Source organism: Bombina bombina, chromosome 5, assembly GCF_027579735.1.
Source record: "Bombina bombina isolate aBomBom1 chromosome 5, aBomBom1.pri, whole genome shotgun sequence".
Classification (NCBI taxonomy): domain Eukaryota; kingdom Metazoa; phylum Chordata; class Amphibia; order Anura; family Bombinatoridae; genus Bombina; species Bombina bombina.
Genome location: NC_069503.1, coordinates 757,253,749 through 757,274,731, shown reverse-complemented (window position 1 = coordinate 757,274,731; position 20,983 = coordinate 757,253,749). Strand labels below are relative to the sequence as shown.

Here is a 20,983-nt window from a genome sequence, read left to right as displayed (position 1 = left end):
GGCTTTGAATTGGTGTAATTAGCTTAACAATCTTGTAATCTTTTTTATTTTTTGTAATTTAGTGGGGTTTTTTTTGTAATTTAGTTTAGTGTATTTAATTGTATTTTAGTTTAGATATTTGTAGTTTATTTAATTAATTTATTGATAGTGTAGGTGTATTTGTAACTTAGGTTAGGATTTATTTTACAGGTAAATTGGTAATTATTTTAACTAGGTAGCTATTAAATAGTTATCAACTATTTAATAGCTATTGTACCTAGTTAAAATAAATACCAAGTTACCTGTAAAATAAATATAAACCCTAAAATAGCTACAATATAATTATTAATTATATTGTAGCTATCTTAGGGTTTATTTTATAGGTAAGTATTTAGTTTTAAATAGGAATAATTTAGTTAATATTATTAATATTATTTAGATTTATTTTAATAATAATTAAGTTAGGGTTGTTAAAGTTAGATAGGGTTAATATAGTTAATATATATAATATAATAACTATATTAACTATATTAACCCTAATATAATTAGGGTTAATATAGTTAATATAGGTGGCAGCGGTGTAGGGGGGTCAGATTAGGGGTTAATATATTTAATATAGGTGGCGGCGGTGTAGGGGGATTAGATTACATTACAGGCAAAAGAGCTGATTACTTTGTGACAATGCCCCGCAAAAAGCCCTTTTTAAGGGATGGTAAAAGAGCTGGTTACTTTGGGGCAATGCCCCGCAAAAGGCCCTTTTAAGGGCTATTTGTAGGGTTAGACTTAGGTTTAGTGGTAGGGAAATTTTAGTATTTTAGGGGTTAATAAATTTAATATAGGTGGCGGCGGTATAGGGTGATTAGATTAGGAGTTAATAAATTTAATACAGGTGGCGGCAGTGTAGGGGGATTAGATTAGGGGTTAATACATTTAATATAGGTGGCGGCGGGGTAGGGGGCTCACATTAGGGGGTAATAATTTTAATATAGATGGCGGCGGTGTAGGGGGATTACATTAGGGGTTAATAATTTTAATGTAGGTGGCGATGGTGTAGGTGGCTCACATTAGGGGGTTAGACATTTAATGTAGGTGGCGGCGGGGCCCGGGAGCGGCGGTTTAGGGGTTAAACACTTTATTAGGGATTGCAGCGAGGGATCACGGTTGACAGGTATTGCACATACGTTAGGTGTTAGGTTTTATTTTGCAGATTGCGGTTGACAGGTAGATAGACATTGCGCATGCCTTAGGTGTTAGGTTTTATTTTGCAGATTGCGGTTGACAGGTAGATAGACATTGCGCATTCCTTAGGTGTTAGGTTTTATTTTGAAGATCGCGGTTGACAGGTAGATAGACATTGCGCATGCCTTAGGTGTTAGGTTTTATTTTGCAGCTAGTTTAGGGAGTTACGGGGCTCCAATACACAGCGTAAGGCTTACTACGCCTGCAATTTGTGGTGAGGTGAAAATGGAGTAAGATTTCTCCATTTTCGCCACATAAGTCCTTACACTGTATATTGGATACCAAACTGCGCTGGTTTGGTATACCTGTCTATGGGCCAAAAAACTACGGCCGAAGGCAGAAATATACGAGAGTAATTTCTATGTTACGCCGTATATGTGATATCAAACCAGCGCAAAATTTGGCGTCGCCGGCTTTTGCTGGCGACGATTTATATCGGATCGGGCCCCAGGCCTGTTTTGTTTTTTTAAAAACAAACAAGCAAACATTTACACATTGACTACATTATCAAGTCAACTAAGCACGTTTAGTTCACAGTACACGTTTAGTTCTCATTGTGCAAAGAATGCTAACAACTTTAAATTAATAGCAGTCAAATTGTTAATGTATATGAACTAGTATATAAAGATTTCGTAAGGATTAACATCAGAGCACCTACATATGTAAAGGTTAAGGTTAGTTGTGTTCATGTAATGCCCCTTAATTAGCAGTTATTGTGATCCAAGGAAGTTGGCTTGTTTAAATTTGCATGATGGCTGGAGTTTGATGGTCTGGGTGCCACCTACAGCTTATTGGGGAAGTAAGGAGCCGCCATGGCCTTACACTCGTTAGAGGATATCACAGGTGCCACTCCATGATGCAGGTGTCCAGGTATAATCATAAGCTTGCGCTATAAATTTGTTGACACGGGGGGGGCGGGAGTCTAGGCAGCAACCATGCTATGTTGAAATATCAGGAGCTTTGTGTATGATAATGATAATCCGCTGATTATCACCCTATATCATACTGGGTTAAAATTAGATTATCATCCTGTTTACATTTCTCACCCAAATGATACCAAGCTCAATGTGCTCATGACTACTGGAACCTGAATTAGACTTCAGAGATCTCGGCGGTGGCCTGCTCATGGACTCTCTGACATCCCCTCCCCGCATTTTGAGTATATAACTATTATTCATAGACTGTTACTAAATATTACAGATAACCTGCTAGTACTTTTTAGTAGAGTGGAATAAGAAAGGGTAGGGAACAAAAATCTAATTTAGACCTCACTAATTTAATTTGAAAATGAATAAGAAACAAATGTTTCAAAGTAACATGTGAGGGGTGCTCTATGCCAATATTAAATATGGAAAGAATATAAGTAGAGAACAGTGGCATATACAGAGCACTCAAATTAAATCTATCAAGAAGGGAAGTAACCTCTCAGGTTACAGTAAAACATAACTTTTAATCACAGACAATAAAAAATAATAAAACATGTGTGGTGTTTGCGAGAATACTTAGATTAAAATACCACCATTACCATTACCAGGAGAATTATAGGACCAGCACACCTTTAAATATATGAATGTCCAATGGGTAACAAGGTGGGTGCAAACAAATGTAGAGCCAAACCCCTTAGCTCCAAAACAGTAGAATCCAAAAGAAAATGTTGCACTCTCAAGTATGGAAGTGAAAAAACCTTTATTAGGCAAACAGCAACGTTTCAGGGCACCTGCCCCTTTGTCAAGCTACAAGTGTAATGCACATACAGACAATATACAGAAATACTAGTTAAAACAAGGACCAATGGGAACACACATGGTGGGTGGGGTTGTAAACAATCTCACATGAGAAACTTCAGCAGCAAATTTAACCCTATACTGCCCTTTTTAATGAGTCCCAAAGGGACCTAGATTAAAAACAATATGAAAAGGAAGCAAAAAAATTTTTTGTACAGCCACATACTGCATACCATTATCTTGTATAGGGATATGATCTAATTATTTTGGAAAAAACTTTTTATAGTGACTTTATATAATAACTGAGCTAATCACAAAATTGGGTTAATATCAAAATCCCTATTTATGGCTTTAGGATGTAATGTGTCTAATTTCCATTTCCATCTAGCTTCTTTGTAGAACAGGTCTTTCTGTCTATCACCCCCCCCCCCCCTAAGCTTTCACTTAACTTGGTCTAATACCATGAACCGTAATTGATTAACCTGGTGGTCCATTTGTAAAAAATGGGCTGGTACTGTTGTGTGTTGTCTTGTTTGGATGTAAATTGTATGAATGACACTGATCTCTCTATATCATTTCTCAATTGTGTAAGACATTCAATAGGTCCCTGCCAAATAATAAACATATCATCTATGTACCTGTACCAAGCTAAGCAATGCTGTTGGAATAAGGGGTGATTATAGATGACAGTCTCCTCAATGTGATCCATTACCAAGCAGGCATAGGATGGGGTCACATTGGACCCCATCGCTGTGCCTGTCTTTTGCAAGTAGAACATATTGTTTAAAAGGAAATAATTTTGGGTCAGGATAGCCTCCAATAAGCTCATCATAAATCCTATTTGTGATTTACTGTATTTGTCACATGTGCCAAGTGTATTCTGAACACAGTCAATGCCCACAGTATGTGGAATAACAGTATATAAACTGAAAAAAATCCCATGTGGCATGCACAGTATTATCATTCAAGCCTTCAAATTGTTTAATTTTATCCAAAAAAGACAGACACAGCGATGGGGTCCAATGTGGCCCCATCCTATGCCTGCTTGGTAATGGATCACATTGAGGAGACTGTCATTTATAATCACCCCTTATTCCAACAGCATTGCTTAGCTTGGTACAGGTACATAGATGATCAATTTATTATTTGGCAGGGACCTATTGAATGTCTTACACAATTGAGAAATGATATAGAGAGATCAGTGTCATTCATACAATTTACATCCAAACAAGACAACACACAAATTGAATTCCTAGACACCTTGGTATATAAGGAAAATGGTCATTTAAAAACTGACCTATTTGTTAAGAAAAATTTGATAGGAATACACTACTTCTGTCAGGTATTTGTCAGGTTGGTGTGTACACTTTTAAATTCAACCTTTATATTCCTACGTAACCCAGCACCACCTGCTAATTAATTCGGTTAGCTTGTAGCATAGCTACTTTGCAGTACATGCAATTGTTTCTCGTCAGATTAACTCAGGAAAACCCTGCTAGAAACTACCAACAAACTAATCTTGAACTAAATCATTTCTCACTGCTGAACTACCACTTGTCAGCAGCCGCTGTAAGGAGTATCAGATTTACAAACGGCTGAGTAAAGCCGCAGCCTGCCTCGGAGCATCAGCTGTTATCACAGATTTCTGTGACCCTGCTGTAACTGCCAAGTCATCTGTTCATTGTTATTCCCACTTCAGTGAGGAAGAAGCGACACCTACCTGAACTCTGCAAGCTGCTCATTGCAGCAGTCTCCTCAGACTTAGCGTGAAGTGCTAACGGACTTACTTTCTGAGTATCTCGGAACCGGGCAAGTCTGCCCCCATCATCGTCATCAAGATTGACAGACTTGATCCTGCACTGGGTTCAGACTCCAACACACCCAACTCTTGATCGGCAGCTAAAGCTGACTTCACAGTGCTCAAGATGTCAGTACACAGTGCTCCACAATAAGCTAAGTGCATTTACTACCCAAGTTGGAGACTTTTGTTAAATATCCGGATTGTTGTAAGGTCTATCTCAATGAACTAACAGCCATACGCAAAATATACAGGATTTACCTTTACCACTCTCCTGTAACCAACAATCAAGGGAAAGCAACATTATTGTTCCCACTTAAAGCAGTATACCTTACCGGTCCTTAAAAATTAGTTCTGCAGTTGTGATCCAGGAAATTCAGTACACATTTCAGAACTTAACAACTAACCTCCTAGCTATTCTGACAACTTCATAGGGATAGCTTTCATCCATCAGCTATCTTTAGATCTGTGCCTAAATCTCAACTCTTACTAGTTGATAAGATTGTATCGGATCCTATTAAAAAAGAATGTAGATTGAATGAAATTCAATCAAAATTTGAAAAACGAGGTTATCCCAATACAGAGTTAATGTATGTGAGATCAAATTTCCACAACAAACACCATAGACCACAACATGACAGACTTACCTTTGTCAGTACATATAATACTCTTAGCAATAAGATACAAGGTATACTTAAGCACAATTGGCATATCCTAAGAGATTCTTGCCCTGACATTAAGGAGTTTAGTCAAATACCCAGAGCTGCGTACCGCAAAGAGTACACATATGGTAGAAGGACAACCAAGGCAGTTGTTAATTCAGATACCAAAGTATCTCCATTCTTTGGTAAGCCTAAAAATGGTACCTTTCCATGTCTTGGGTGTTCCCATTGTAACAATGTCATTAAAGGTGATGAGATCTGTCATCCCTACTCAGGCTGTAAATTTAAAATACAAGGTTACTATACTTGTAATTCAACCTATGTTGTGTACGCCCTAAAATGCCCATGTGGGCTTCTTTATATAGGTGAGACCACCCAACGAATAAGGGATCGTATTGGTCAACATAAATCCAATATTAGAAATACAGGCACTAAAGATCTTCCAGTACCAGCCCATTTTTTACAAATGGGCCACCAGGTTAATCAATTACGGTTCATGGTATTAGACCAAGTTAAGTGAAAGCTTAGGGGGGTGATAGACAGAAAGACCTGTTCTACAAAGAAGCTAGATGGATATGGAAATTAGACACATTACATCCTAAAGGCATGAATAGGGATTTTGATCTTAACCCAATTTTGTGATTGTTTATCTAGATTAGCTCAGTTATTATATAAAGTCACTATAAAAAATGTTTTCCAAAATAATTAGATCATATCCCTATACAAGATAGTGGTATGCAGTATCTGGCTGTACAAAACATGTTTTGCTTCCTTTTCATATTGTTTTTAATCTAGGTCCCTTTGGGACTCATTAAAAAAGGGCAGTATAGTGTTAAATTTGCTGCTGAAGTTTCTCATGTGAGATTGTTTACAACCCCGCCCACCATGTGTGTTCCCATTGGTCATTGTTTTAACTAGTATTGCTATATATTTTCTGTATGTGCATTACACTTGTAGCTTGACAAAGGGGCAGGTGCCCCTAAACGTTGCTGTTTGCCTAATAAGGGTTTTTTCACTTCCATACTTGAGAGTGCAACATTTTCTTTTGGATATTACCATTACCAGGGTAATGAGTCCCAGCAGCCTTAATAATCAATAGGATAGTGGGAAAATCACAAATATTACAGATTTTAGAGTGACCAAAATAGCAATAAACACCTGATCACTAGATGACAAGCGACATAAACAATTAACTGCAAAAAGAGTAAGATCCTCACACCAATTAATCTAGCTACAGTGTACACTTGTAAAAGCTGGTAAAATCAGCCCCAAATGTAGTCAATTATAATCTCATAATCAACAGAGGCTGGAGGGAATAAGTATATGATACCATCAGTATATGATACGCCTGATGCGCATTTCGCCTATACGGCTTTCTCAAAGGCTAACCTGAACAGGATAACTCTCCCTAAAGAAATACCTGGTTCTAGCCAATCATAGGGGCGCTACCTGACCCCCCCCGGGATAACCGATCAGAGAGCAAGACCAATCCATTGGTGAATAGTGGGTCATGTGATGCTACATCACCAATGTGAATATAACGAATGGTAAAAAAGAAGACAGCGCCTCATTGTGCAAGTAGGTTTCGTATGCAAAATTCACAGTGAAGGTGAAAACAAATGGAAATATACTCACAAGAGTATTGGCACCCTTATTAAAAGTGGTGCGAATCAGCAGGCTGACGTTTTTGCAGCAGTCAGTACGCTGTGCCGGATGGCATACGAGATCCCAGGTGGACGGCTGTGGGCTCTCCTCAATGAATCGAATCCAAATCTTGAGTAGCTGTGCTGTCAGAAGAAACAGCGTGCAGCTGCTCTTTGTATGCAATCAATGCTGCAAGGTGGAAATAAGCAAACAATCCTCGGCAGAGCCAAATCCGATGGAAAACTCTGCTGGTAGTGAAATAAGCTTGGCAAGCTACAATAAAAAAGCCAAAGGATACAAGGCCTTGTAAAAAAAGGAAAAACACTTTATTTGTGATGAGCTTTAACGCGTTTCTCGGCCACAAGCTCCTGGCCGTTTCATCAGAAAAGGTATATGACACAAATAGTACAACACATTTAAAAAGCCTGCCAAGCAAAATTATTGGTCAACGTCAGACCAATCACAGACAATGATCAGATACATAAACACAATTGTACAAACAATAGTAAAGCAAGCAGTATATAGAATACGATCTGTATCTAAAATCTTTGTGACTGTTACAGATTGTATCCGGCCCTGAGTAACAATGTCTTTGTCCCAAAGGGTATATTTTGAAAACACTTTAGAAGAAATACACAATGTTTAATAAAAGTAGAATATATGATATATCCCGTCTTCTCTTATGCTGGTAAGACAAATTTATGCAAGTGTTTAGTAAAAGTAGTTAGAACCAAGTTATGCAATTTTTTGATCAAAGTAAGATATAGAATATATCTCGTATTCTCTTATGCTAGTAAGACCAGGTTATGTCCTTGTATACTTTCTATTATGTGTGTATTAAAAGCAACTTTATATGCCTTAAAATAAGCAAATATATATACACACGCAAGCCTCATAAAAATATTATTCTAATCTGTCTCATGTAGCGCAGACCAACATGGGAGAGGACATTTTTCTTTTCTAATCTAAAATGCATCAGGGGAACAGATGAGCTTTCACTCATGGACGCCGTATTAGACATCTCAGTGCGTAAAGAATCTGTAATCTTATGTGATATGTTTTAAGTGCAATATGTTCTAACTATACTAATGTATGTATATATGGAAGAGTACACATATGGTAGAAGGACAACCAAGGCAGTTGTTAATTCAGATACCAAAGTATCTCCATTCTTTGGTAAGCCTAAAAATGGTACCTTTCCATGTCTTGGGTGTTCCCATTGTAACAATGTCATTAAAGGTGATGAGATCTGTCATCCCTACTCAGGCTGTAAATTTAAAATACAAGGTTACTATACTTGTAATTCAACCTATGTTGTGTACGCCCTAAAATGCCCATGTGGGCTTCTTTATATAGGTGAGACCACCCAACGAATAAGGGATCGTATTGGTCAACATAAATCCAATATTAGAAATACAGGCACTAAAGATCTTCCAGTACCAGCCCATTTTTTACAAATGGGCCACCAGGTTAATCAATTACGGTTCATGGTATTAGACCAAGTTAAGTGAAAGCTTAGGGGGGTGATAGACAGAAAGACCTGTTCTACAAAGAAGCTAGATGGATATGGAAATTAGACACATTACATCCTAAAGGCATGAATAGGGATTTTGATCTTAACCCAATTTTGTGATTGTTTATCTAGATTAGCTCAGTTATTATATAAAGTCACTATAAAAAATGTTTTCCAAAATAATTAGATCATATCCCTATACAAGATAGTGGTATGCAGTATCTGGCTGTACAAAACATGTTTTGCTTCCTTTTCATATTGTTTTTAATCTAGGTCCCTTTGGGACTCATTAAAAAAGGGCAGTATAGTGTTAAATTTGCTGCTGAAGTTTCTCATGTGAGATTGTTTACAACCCCGCCCACCATGTGTGTTCCCATTGGTCATTGTTTTAACTAGTATTGCTATATATTTTCTGTATGTGCATTACACTTGTAGCTTGACAAAGGGGCAGGTGCCCCTAAACGTTGCTGTTTGCCTAATAAGGGTTTTTTCACTTCCATACTTGAGAGTGCAACATTTTCTTTTGGATATTACCATTACCAGGGTAATGAGTCCCAGCAGCCTTAATAATCAATAGGATAGTGGGAAAATCACAAATATTACAGATTTTAGAGTGACCAAAATAGCAATAAACACCTGATCACTAGATGACAAGCGACATAAACAATTAACTACAAAAAGAGTAAGATCCTCACACCAATTAATCTAGCTACAGTGTACGCTTGTAAAAGCTGGTAAAATCAGCCCCAAATGTAGTCAATTATAATCTCATAATCAACAGAGGCTGGAGGGAATAAGTATATGATACCATCAGTATATGATACGCCTGATGCGCATTTCGCCTATACGGCTTTCTCAGAGGCTAACCTGAACAGGATAACTCTCCCTAAAGAAATACCTGGTTCTAGCCAATCATAGGGGCGCTACCTGACCCCCCCCCCGGGATAACCGATCAGAGAGCAAGACCAATCCATTGGTGAATAGTGGGTCATGTGATGCTACATCACCAATGTGAATATAACGTCTATCAAATATTGCTATAAGCAAACATTAAGGATATTTGAACACTGTTTCGTGTGCACATAGTAAACTGATCATAAACCAAATTGTGTAGATCTGATATAAATATGAGCTATCTTGTGTATGGAAAATACAGTATACTTGTTTTCTAGCCTCTAACATCACAAAACTGTACTAGTGCTGAAACAGCCGATTGGTGAGTAACGGGTCATGTGACACGCCACATAACCCATGTAAACACATCGGCTGACAGCTGTTGCTACAACAAAAAAAGAAAGAAGAAGGGTAAAACTTAAATCTTCTCCGGTGTACCCATTACGGATGGGCCAGTAACTATATTCTCTTCTTTGTCCGAGGGTTTAATTAAGACATCATCCCACCTAGAAATTTAATTTAGGGCAATGGTTTCCACTCTGCTCATATTTGAGATGTTATTTGTCTTTATGAGTGCAAATTCTTTAGTAACAAGTTTGAGGAATACCTCTAACTGTGGGATTCTATTAATTTGAGGCATGAATTTGGATTTCATTTTTAATTTATTATCCATAAAAATTTGGGATTCCGTGTTGTTCAAATCTTCACTCTCGTTCCACAAATCAATTATTGTGTTTAAGGTCTGTAATTCCTTTGTTGCACTATCTTTATGTGTAGTAAACATTTTCTTGAGAGCAAGTTTTCTGCAGAACAAGTGTAGATCCTTAATTAGTTCAAACTTATCTATAGTTGGGGTAGGGGAGAAGGACTGACCTTTAGATAAAACATTCAGGTGATCAATAGTCAGTACTTCTTGTGATAAGTTGATGACTTGCAGTCTGTGATCCTTAATCACCATTTTTGGCCTATACAGGACATCTTGAATAAACATGTTGGAATATTGAAATCTGACAAGGATCTAACAGATTTTGTGGGGGGCAGAATCCACACCAGTTGGAGAAGGGCCCCTACTATTGCTAATACTATTGCTAATAAACTGGTAAAGAGTCATTTTACAAGAAGAAAGATTAATAGGAGTGTCTGTGGGACATAGCCATGTGGTTCCTGCAGTTTTTGACTAATGAGCCTGATTCACCTTATTTATCAAAGCCTACAGACCGGCAAAAGTAGAATTTTGTGACGTAACATACGATCCGCCGGTCTCAGTCCGACACAGATCGATGCTTACGTCACTACAGATGTTCTGAATACAAATTCGGCACTATGTGACTACTTTTGCTAGTTATCAAATAACTACCAGGTACGCTCGCCACTATTCCGGCCCAGCGTACCTGCTTTTCAATCCGCCGCCCTGGAGGATGTCATAGGAATCAATGGGAGTCTGAAAGCAGTGAAAGCTTATGTTCACTGCTGCCCGATATCCTATTGATTCCTATGGGAGAATAAAAGTTATGTTTACACCTAACACCCTAACATGTACCCCGAGTCTAAACACCCCTAATCTGCCGCCCCATACATCGCTGACACCTACATTATACTTATTAACCCCTAATCTGCCACCCCGACACCACCACCACCTACATTATACTTATTAACCCCTAATCTGTCGCCCGCCGCCGCCGCCACCTACATTATGTTATTAACCACTCTCCCGCCGCTCCAGGAGCCCACCGCAACTAAATAAAGTTATTAACCCCTAAACCACCAGCCCCCCACATTGCCATAAACTAAATTAACCTATTAACCCCTAAACCTAACAACCCGCTAACTTTATATTAAATTTTAACTCCCTATCCCTATCTTATAATAAATTTAAACTTACCTTTAAAATTACATTAAACTATATTAAATTAATAATTAACCTACCCTAACTTTTATAATAAAATTACATTAAACTACAAATTAAATTAACTATATTATATATTTAAACACCTAACACTACTCAAATAATTTAAATCCACACTAAAAAATTACTAAGTTACAAAAAACTAACAACTAAGTTACAAAAAATAACAAACACTAAGTTACACAAAAAAATAAACACTAAGTTACAAAAAAGAAAAAAGAAATTATCAAAGATTTAAACTAATTACACCTAATCTAAGGGCTCTATGAAAATAAAAAAGCCCCCCCCCCCAATAAAAAAAACCCTAATCTACAATAAACTACAAATAGCCCTTTAAAGGGCCTTTTGCGGGGCATTGCCCCAAAGAAATCAGCTCTTTTACCTGTAAAAAAAAAATACAAATACCTCCCAACAGTAAAACCCACCACCCACACAACTAACCCCCCAAATAAAAACCTAACTAAAAAAACATAAGCTCCCCATTGACCTAAAAGGGGCATTTGGATGGGCATTGCCCTTAATAGGGCATTTAGCTCTATTGCAGCCCAAACCCTAATCAAAACTAAAACCCACCCAATACACCATTAAAAAATCCTAACACTAACCCCTGAAGATCGACTTACAGTTTTGAAGATCCAACATCCATTTTCCAAGAAGCCGGCAGAAGTCTTCATCCAAGCGGCCGAAGTCTTCATCCAATCCCGCAGAAGTCTTCACCCAGACGTCATCTTCTATGTTCATCCATCCGGCACGGAGCGTCTCCATCTTCCAGACATCCGACGCAGAGCATCCTCTTCTTACGATGTCTTCTTCGGAATGAAGGTTCCTTTAAATTACATAATCCAAGATGGCGTCCCTTAGATTCCAATTGGCTTATAGAATTCTATCAGCCAATTGGAATTAAGGTTAAAAAAATCCAATTGGCTGTTGCAATCAGCCAATAGGATTGAGCTTTCATCCTATTGACTGATCCAATCAGCCAATAGAATGCGAGCTCAATCCTATTGGCTGATTGGATCAGCCAATAGGATGAAAGCTCAATCCTATTGGCTGATTGCAACAGCCAATAGGATTTTTTCAACCTTAATTCCGATTGGCTGATAGAATTCTATCAGCCAATCGGAATCTAAGGGACGCCATCTTGGATGATGTCATTTAAAGGAACCTTAATTCCGAAGAAGACGTCATAAGAAGAGGATGCTCCGCGTCGGATGTCTGGAAGATGGAGCCGCTCCGCACCGGATGGATGAAGATAGAAGATGTCGTCTGGGTGAAGACTTCTGCGGGCTTGGATGAAAACTTCGGCCGATTGGATGAAGACTTCTGCCGGCTTCTTGGAGGATGGATGTCGGATCTTCAGGGGTTAGTGTTAGGATTTTTTTAAGGGTGTATTGGGTGGATTTTAGTTTTAGATTAGGGTTTGGGCTGCAACAGAGCTAAATGCCCTTTTAAGGGCAATGCCCATCCAAATGCCCTTTTAAGGGCAATGGGGAGCTTAGGTTTTTTTAGTTAGGTTTTTATTTGGGGGGTTGGTTGTGTGGGTGGTGGGTTTTACTGTTGGGAGGGTATTTGTATTTTTTTTTACAGGTAAAAGAGCTGATTTCTTTGGGGAAATGCCCAGCAAAAGGCCCTTTTAAGGGCCATTTGCAGTTTATTGTAGGTTAGGGTTTTTTTTTATTTTGGGGGCTTTTTTATTTTCATAGGGCCCTTAGATTGGGTGTAATTAGTTTAAATCTTTGATAATTTCTTTTTTCTTTTTAGTAACTTAGTGTTTATTTTTTGTGTAACTTAGTGTTTGTTATTTTTTGTAACTTAGTGGGTTTTTTTTGTGTAACTTAGTGTTTGTTAGTTTTTTGTAACTTAGTAATTTTTTAGTGTAGATTTAAATTATTTGAGTAGGGTTAGGTGTTTAAATATATAATATAGTTAATTTAATTTGTAGTTTAATGTAATTTTAGTATAAAAGTTAGGTTAGATTATTTTTTTTTAAACATAGCTTAATGTAATTTTATTATAATAGTTAGGGTAGGTTAATTAGTAGTTTAATATAGTTTAATGTAATTTTATTATAATAGTTAAGGTAGATTAATTAGTAGTTTAATATAGTTTAATTTAATTTTAAAGGTAAGTTTCAATTTATTATAAGATAGGGATGAGTTAAAGTTTAATATAAAGTTAGCGGGTTGTTAGGTTTAAGGGTTAATTGGTTAATTTATATTACTATCTTATTATTTTAGATTAGTAATTTTTTTATATTTTCTTTTGGATTTTATTATCTCCTCTATTATTGGGGGAAAGGGAGTCTTTTCTTCCCCAAGTTAAGAAATCTAAGGGTATTTTTTAAGCTCCCAATTGTTTTTTCATTCCCTTAAGGCCTCTGGCTCTGATTTTAGATTTTTTTTGAAGTTGAATAATTCAAAGCCTTATAATTAAACTAATTTTAGCACCTAAGACTGCATGAAGGTGCGGCCTTTTAACCAGTTCTACTGGTGGGGGGGGCAGATTGAATTTATTTCAACACATTTGGACAGTTTCTGTTCAAATCAGTGGATTCAGAATCTTTCTCAGGGGTTTCGAATAGGTTTCAGAATAAAAACCTTCCTATAGTCCTATACTGTATATGAAATTTTTATATCGTTTTGTAAGAGTCCCAACTTTCAAGACGGTGACTGTAGGGACTATTCTGCCTTTCTATTTAGCAAGGTTAATTCATGTCCACAATAGATTTACAGGATGCTTATTTTAAATTCATTCAGACCACTATTGTTTTCTGAGATTCTCTTTTCTAGATAAGCATTACCAATTTGTCGCTCATCCTTTTGGGATAGCGGCAGCTCAGAGATTCTTTTCAAAGATTCTTGGTGCCCTTCTATCTGTATTCAGAGAACAGGGTATTGTGGTGTTTCCTTATTTGGATGATATTTGGTACTAGCTTTAATCTTTTCATTCAGCAGAATCTCACTTGAAACAACTAGTGTGGTTTCCTCAGACATTGTTGGAGGATCAATTTACAATAGTGTTTCTTAAATCCTTAGACAAGAGTAACCTTTTTAGGTTTCCAGAAAAGATGTAGTGTCTATGATTCTTTCTCTGATAGACTAGAGACGAATAAAGTTAATTTTAATTAGTCTAAATCTTCAGTCTCTATTTTTTCCTTCAGTCGTTATATGCATGGAAGTTTTTTGTCTCATGACTGCAGCATCAGGTGCAATCCTCTTTGCTCGTTTTCGTTTGGGGCCTCTAAAGCTTTGCATGTTGCACCATAGGTGCAGGGATTATTTTCAGTTATTACAACTGATATACTTAAATCCCAACACTTTTTTCTCTTTGGTTTGGTGATTGGACTATCACTTTATTGTTCAGTGGGCCTCATTTGCTTGTCCTACTTGAACTGTATTCTCGACAGATGAAAGTTTTTAAGGGGGGGTAGCTGTCTGAGAGTCTCTGACAGCACTAGGGATTTGGAAACCTCAGGAGGCGAGGTAACCAATCAATATTTTAGAACTCCATGCTATTTTCAGGGCTCTTCAAGCGTGGTTTCTTTTGAAGAGACAACTTTTACATTTGTTTTTTAAACAGACAATATCACAACAGTGGCATTTGTCAATCATCAAGGAGGGACTCGCAGTCCTTCAGTTATGGAGGAAGTATCTCAAATACTTTCTTGGACAGAATCCAATTCTTGCCTAATTTCTGCAATTCATATCTCAGGTGTAGACAATTGGGAAGGGGATCATCACAGCCATCAGACTTTATATCTGGGGGAGTGCTCTCTATCCAGATGTGTTTTTTTTCTTCTTGTACAGATGTTGAGTCTTCTAGAAATAGATCTGATGGTCTCTTGTCTAAACAAGAAGTTTTCCAGATTCTTTTCCAGGTCCAAGGATCCTCAGGCAGAGATAATGGATGCTCTAGCAGTTCTTTGGTTTTTACCAACCTGCTTACTTTTTTCCGCCTCTGGTTCTTTTTCCAAGAGTGATCTTCAAGATCATAATGTTTATGTGTTTCTGATAGCTACAGTTTTGTCTTTCAGGTTTTGGTATGCAGACCTTGTCAGTATGTACACTTGCCAGCCTTGGCCAATTCCTTTAAGGCCAGACCTTCTGTTTCAGGGGCCATTTTTTCCATAGGATCTCAAATTTCTAAATTTGAAGGTTTGGAAATTGAACGCTTAAGTGTTTATTCATATATGTTTATCTGACTCTGTTATTAGCACTATGATCCAGGCTCGTAAGTCTGTTTCTAGGAGATTTTATTTTCGGGTTTGGAAAACCTATATTTCATGATGTTCAACTCATGATTATTCTTGGTATTCTTTTAGAATTCCTAGGAATTTTTAGTTTCTTCAGGATGGTTTGGATTAACGTTTTGTCTGCAAATACTTTGAAAGGACAAATTTCTGCTCTTTCTATCTTATTTCATAGAAAGATTGCTGAACTTCCTGATATTCACTGTTTTGTTCAGGTTTTGATTCATATTAAACCTGTTTTTAAATCTATTTCTCCTCCTTGGAGTCTCAACTCTGTTTTTTTGGTTCAGAGTTTTGATTCACAAGGCTTAGAGAATTACAGCTCATTCTACTATATAAGGTGCCACTTCTTGGGCTCTCAAGAATAAAGCGTTAGTTGATCAACTTTGCAAAGCAGCAGCTTGGTCTACTTTGCATACTTTTTCATTTTACCATTTTCTATGTGTTTGCTTCTTCGGAAGCAGCCTTTGGTAGGAAGGTTTTTCAGGGAGTTGTCTCAGCTTGATTCTCATGCTTTTGATTTGAGGTTTTTTTTTAAATATTTAAGAAAACTTAATTATTGTTTGGGATTTAATTTCTCCGCGGAAATAGCTGTTTTTATTTTTTCATCCCTACATCTCTAGTGACTCGTGGGCTTCCACATCTTGGGTATTATATCCCATACGTCACTAGCTCATGGACTCTTGCCACTTACATGAAAGAAAACATAATTTATGTAAGAACTTACCTGATAAATTCATTTATTTCATATTGGCAAGAGTCCATGAGACCCACCCTATTTTTTGTGGTTATGATTTTTTTGTATAAAGCACATTATTTTTTCCAGTTCCTCTTTTTGTATGCTTTTTACTCCTTTTTTACACCTCACTTCTTGGCTATACGTTAAACTGAAGTATGAATGAGGTGGGAGGTGTATAGGCATTTTGAGGTTTGGGAAACTTTGCCCCCTCCAGGTAGGAATTTATATCCCATACGTCACTAGCTCATGGACTCTTGCCACTCCACTATGAAAGAAATTAATTTATCAGGTAAGTTCTTACATAAATTATGTTTTTTTATGTCTATATGTGTGTACATATGTATTTTTGTGTTTATATGTGTATATATGTATGTAAAACATATATATGTGTATGTATATATATATATATATATATATATATATATATATATATATATATATATATATATATATATATATATATATACACACACACATACATATACATCTTTAGACATGTATATGTATGTTTCAAGCCCTTTGCCTGCCTTTTTTTTTCTTCTAACACCTGAGACCTCAAATCTTTGAGCCCTTATAAGTTTTCTGTGTATATTTTTTTTATAATTTTTATTAGATAGTTTTATACGTTTTTATGTATTTTTGATGTGTTTTGTGCATGATTTTTTTAATAACTTTTATTAGATTGTATTATTATGAGTGTATCTGTACTTTTAAATGTATTTTAATGTGTTTTGTGACACTTTTTTTGTTTTGCGAAACAGTTAACCAGAGCTCTGAGGATGCGCTATCAACTTGTAAAATGAGCAAAAATTCAACGCACGCAAACACTCGTGATAAAAACCCTTTTAACTTGCCTGTAGCAGCGCTCCACATGTAATCTGGCCCTTAATGTATAGAGAAATATATAAGATGATGAGATCTACTATATCTGCAGGCTCAGTCCATTTATATGGGCATGTTCTTGAGAATAATCCTGATTGGATGTTTTAAACGGACAGTCAACACCAGAATTTTTTATTATTATTTTAATGGATAGATAATCTGTTAATTACCAATTCCCCAGTTTTGCATAGCCAACACAGTTATAATTATACACTTTTTACCTCTGTAATTACCTTGTATCTAAGCCTCAGCAGACTGCCCCCTTATTCAGTTCATTTGACAGACTTGCATTTTAGCCAATCAGAGCTGTCTCCATGGTAAATTCACGTGCATGAGCTCAATGTTATCTATATGAAACACGTGAACTAAGGGGCGGCCTTTTTTGGACTTGACTGTCCCTTTAACTCCATTTAATGTAGGATGTGGCTACTGAGGAATTATTGAGGTTAAATGTTCCTTTTTTTACATTGAGATGTCCTATGTGATATTTTCGAGTCATCTTTTTACAGATATGCTACATCAATTTCAAGTGATTTAGCATATGGGTAACAAGTCACTTTGATATCAAAATTAGCCATTGAGCACTAATTCAAGAGTATGGGATGTTTTTAGACAATATTTTTTACACCTTTCAATTATTTGTATGCAGTTATTTGTAACATGCGTATGGTGTTTTTTGGGGGTGGGTTTTGATCATAAAAATGTTGACTTCTCTATCTCTTTAATGAAGTTTTAAAGATTCCAAAAACAATGACTAAGGTAATACAAAAAATGTACTCTTGCATAATCTCCCCAAAATCCTGCAGGGTGTCAATTTACAGTGGCCAAAAAATAATGAATTCTGTACCATGCTGCCATAAAAAATTAGAGAAAAATGTAATTGAAAGGAACTTCCTGTAAAGTTCATAAAGTGCAAATAATTTCATAACCACACACTGAAATTTTAGTTCAGATGAGATTTAATCGGGTGCCAATGCTTTTTTTTTTTTTTCATTTATACAGTAACATACTGTATTAAGCAGAGGTTTTTCCCTCTTCAAGTAGTGCCCATGAATGATCTTAGCAAACAGTGTAGCTCAGACCCTGTGAAATACTATTTTTGTTTATGTAATACATATAGTGCTGACAAAGGCCTGGCAGAGGGTATTTTCTTTGTCATTTCCATCTATGTGGCAGCATATCTGCATCTTCTGGTTGAGAATGACACTGATAGCTATTCCAAGTGACAATAGTAAGATATTTACAAAATACTCACAATAACAACATTTCTCAGAGCCTGAAATCCAATCCACTGAATCTGTAAGTAATTTAGCAGAATGGGATTTTCCTTATTCTTGCCTGCCAGTTTAGCTTCTTATCCAAATTTCCACAGCGGGGGAAGCCTATGACTTTACATAATGACTTTAACATGCACAATTTATTTATATATATAATTTTTCCATTAAATGTGCCTAACTTCTTACTGTCGCTATTGAATAACAAGGAATCGACAAGATAATTGTAATTGGGGTAGGGACTTTACCAAACTTATGGAAGTTATTTGAGAGGTTGATTTGCAAGTTCAACACAAGAAATATGAACAAAAAGTTTTACATAGTAGAGATTTTATTTATTTATTCAATATTCTATATATTATTGTATTTAATAAGTGTAGGCAATGCCACATCTATGCAGACACATAATTGTTTAGAAATTTGATTCTGATTATTGGACATGTGACATACAAATAACAAATTTCAGAATTAACCCTTAAAAAATATTTAAATCCTATAACCCCAGCAGTGATAATCCACTAGGGGATAACAATGTCTAAGGGTCAATGGAACTCCATTAATAAGGGTGAAAAGGACATCTTTGCCCCTGTGCACCACCAGACACTCCCCCCAGTGCTCAGCCCTTCTCATATACTAGTCTAGCAGACATAAGAGGAGCAGCAGGTCCTGAGACGTCACTGGCCTATGGGCGGGGGGAGGTGCACCAGAGGGGAAAAGGAGGGGAAGGAGAGAGAGGAGAGGAAGGTGGTGTGTAGGGGGTGTTTTCCAGCTTTAAAAAGGCAGCAGGCAAATAGCAGGTCTGCGTCAGAGAGAGACTTTGAGACTCAGCTTAACTCCCAGCTTACAACAAGCAGCTAGAGAGAGGAAAAGAGAAGTCACACACTCCTAAACTCCCCACTCATTCATGACAGGCAGCTGCAGGCACACTAATCACACTGATACACATGCACCCGTGCACTATAGCAACACTACTGCCCCTTGCTTGACACTGCACTGAAGTAGTTTCACACAAAATCAGTGTAACAGAAACTTCTGTCACATTGCAGAGCTAGCAAAGAGATTTACAATACACTTTGCATAACAAATATTTGTTATTTCATCTTATATGAACACATTCATTCAGTAAAAGGGCAGCATATAGTAACTCAAAGGCACACTTCAATCTCGTAACAGTTCAGCTTGATCGCTCCTCATCAGGTGGAAAAAAAAATAAACACACAGTGAGCAAATCATTTCTGGGATCACCGAGTGGATGCCACGCACTAGTGTAGCAGCAGCAGTGCCTTGCAGTCTTCCCCTCGGTCCGCTGTTCCCAGCCTGCGTCAGAGACACTTTGGATTTGCAGCCCTTCTTCCCATTCATCGGCAGCATGAAGTCAGCGGAGGAAGGTGGGTATTGTGCCATGGCTGCGGGCACCCCTCAGGGGGCAGCTGCAAACTTTACTTATATTAGCTTTTCTGCTCTGCGATGTAAGGGAGCAAAACTTTTAAAGTAATACAAACTGTGAACACGAGTAGTAAAATGATGGAATAATGCAAAATAAATTACATTTAAATATAATACTTTACAAACGGTTTGCCCTTTGCTAACTTTTCTCTATGCATTATTAGTTATTATTAATACTATAGATGTTAGTAGAAGCAAGGTTTGTATGGCTAACTAGAATAACACTTTGTATTGTATTGATTCATATTCTGTGTACAATATATACGTAGGGAGGTGAACAAATTAAAAAAAACTTTATATTATTTTTTTTATGAAATCCATCTTGTAATTACTGAATCCTACTCCCTTGGTTGCTACAGCTAAAGATGGAAAAACTACAGTCTGTTTTTTTTACTGGTGTCTATTTCCTGTGGTACAGTGTTGTAATACTTTGGATATCCCGTTGTGGAATATACTGATTTGAATGTTAACGCTATAGTTTAATATTTGTGTCCTAAACTATATTCAAAGTTATTCCTTAATTTCTTAATTATTCTTATGGTGAGTGAAATAGTTTTTTGATGCTGAGCAGGTGCAATATGGTACCTTAAACAAGTTAATAAATAACAACAACAAAATGACATGGTTTGCTCTGTATTTTGGTCACTGGATAGCTAATATCTGATCCACATAGAGGATGGTGGCATCTTGATGTGATTTGTGCAGTGTGGGATGAGTCCTGGCATTGGGAGGTATTCCCCCAGCCAGATGTCAGTGTCTGGGACTCCTAGTCCTGTAGGTGTCTCCTCATCCCATTTATGCTTGAACTTGGCACTCAGTGCTGTAGCACGAGAGGTAATGATTCCCTTCATTGCACTGTGTAGTGGATCTCTTTGTCATGGATTTGCATCATTGTCTCATAAGTCTACTTATAACAATCATTGACATGTACCAAGTGATGCTCTTTGCCTTAAATTGAATTGCTGAAATTGGAGCTATCCTGTGTGTTGTAGATATTTTTGTAGGGTTCAGTCACTGAGAGCTGTAGTGTAAAT

General features: G+C 37.0%; 1 protein-coding gene across 7 annotated transcripts in view; it reads left to right on the top strand.

Moving 5' to 3' along the window:
• Positions 1-19,258: 19,258 nt before the first annotated feature.
• Positions 19,259-20,983, top strand: part of NFATC1 (nuclear factor of activated T cells 1) — a 351,303-nt gene continuing 349,578 nt past the window's right edge. For 3 of the 7 annotated variants that reach the window (XM_053714839.1, XM_053714836.1, XM_053714837.1), the window contains exon 1: positions 19,261-19,891. In XM_053714839.1, the coding sequence (XP_053570814.1) occupies positions 19,756-19,891 (136 nt within the window). In that variant the 5' untranslated portion in view covers positions 19,261-19,755. Of the gene's footprint in view, positions 19,892-20,983 lie in introns of all 7 variants that reach the window. The other 4 variants (XM_053714844.1, XM_053714843.1, XM_053714840.1 and 1 more) reach the window with 3 other exon arrangements.